The sequence below is a fragment of the Rhincodon typus genome, unplaced genomic scaffold (assembly GCF_021869965.1).
Source record: "Rhincodon typus isolate 14 unplaced genomic scaffold, sRhiTyp1.1 hic_rhity00003103, whole genome shotgun sequence".
Lineage (NCBI taxonomy): Eukaryota > Metazoa > Chordata > Chondrichthyes > Orectolobiformes > Rhincodontidae > Rhincodon > Rhincodon typus.
The window spans coordinates 12914-14201 of NW_025968741.1; the positions used below are offsets into that span (position 1 = coordinate 12914).

At 53.6% G+C, this 1288-nt stretch overlaps 1 protein-coding gene across 1 annotated transcript in view; it reads left to right on the forward strand.

The window, feature by feature from the left end:
• The window catches only part of LOC125481689 (active breakpoint cluster region-related protein-like), a gene marked incomplete at its 3' end in the record, with an annotated part of 5690 nt that extends 4941 nt beyond the window's left edge, over nucleotides 1-749 (forward strand). The window contains exon 4 of the mRNA XM_048593557.1: nucleotides 524-749. Within this exon, the coding sequence (XP_048449514.1) occupies nucleotides 524-749 (226 nt within the window). The remainder of the gene's footprint in view (nucleotides 1-523) is intronic.
• Nucleotides 750-1288: the final 539 nt, after the last annotated feature.

Here is a 1288-nt window from a genome sequence, read left to right on the forward strand (position 1 = left end):
TGTCCTTGTCTCTCTCTCTCTGTCCTTGTCTCTCTCTCTCTGTCCTTCTCTCTCTCTGTCCTTCTCTTTCTCTCTGTCCTTCTCTTTCTCTCTGTCCTTCTCTCTTATCTCTGCCCTTCTCTCTCCCTCTGTCCTCTCTCTCACTGTCCTTCTCTCTCTCGCTGTCCTTCTCTCTCTCTCTCTCTGTCTATCCCTCTCTCTCTCTCTGTCCCTCCCTCTTTCTCTGTCCCCATTTTGCTGTCTCTGTTTCTGTCTGTTTCTCTCTATCTCTGTCTCTCCCTCACTATTTCCTCTCTTGCTCTGTTTCTCTGTTCCTCTCTCTTTTTCTCTCTCTCTGTCCCCCTCCTTTTCTCTCTCTCTTTCTGTCTCTCTCTTTGTCTCTCTGTTTTTGTGTGTCTCTCCCTCTGTCTCTCTCCCTGTTTCCCTCTCCACTCTTTCTCTCTCTGTCTCTCTTACACTCTCTCTGTGCCCCCCTCCATCTTGCTGTCCTCCCTCACATGTTTGTTTTTGTTCCTGTTCTCAGGAAGCACCAGCAGTATGATTGTAAGTGGTACATTCCCCTGGCTGACCTCATGTTCCTGTCTGCTGAGGATTTGGAGCCAAGCCCGCAGGTTCACATTGTGCCTGAGCACGAGCTGGAGGAAATGAAGATGAAGATATCTCACACCAAGAACGAAATCCAGAGAGAAAAAGTGAGCACTGAACCGAGGTTGACTCACGCTGAGCCGAGGTTCCCAATCCAGCCGTGGGTGGGAGTGGATTGGGGGGGAGCTGGGAGGGGCAGCTAGTGTGCCCTGCCTCGGTTCTGAGAGCACAGGAACTGGCTTGTGGTGGTATCTGTGCCTATGGGATGGCGTTGGGGCAGTGAAGTTGGGGGGCAAAGTGGGGGGACAAGAAATGCAGTTGGTGGACTAGGGGAGTTGTGATTGGGTGGAGAAGGTGCAGGGGGCGGGTTAGGGAATTCTGGGACATTGGAGGGAGTGTGGGTTTGGGCTGATAGAGTTCAGGGTCATGGGGACAGGTTTGGAGGGATTGGATTCAGCATCAGGCTGAAGGGAAGGGTTTTGTGGGGTCAGGGGCAGTGAGGAGGGCAGGATTGGGGTCAGGGCTTCAGCAATGGGACTGCACTCAAGGGTCAGCTCCAGATCGCCGGTAGGGAACCTCCACTTTCCATAAACTGTGACCCTGACACTCGCCCTCTTGCTCCCTTCCTCTCCCTCTCTACAACGCCCCCACACCCCTTTCTCGCCCCACACCCCTTTCTCGCCCAACACCCCTTTCTCGCCCC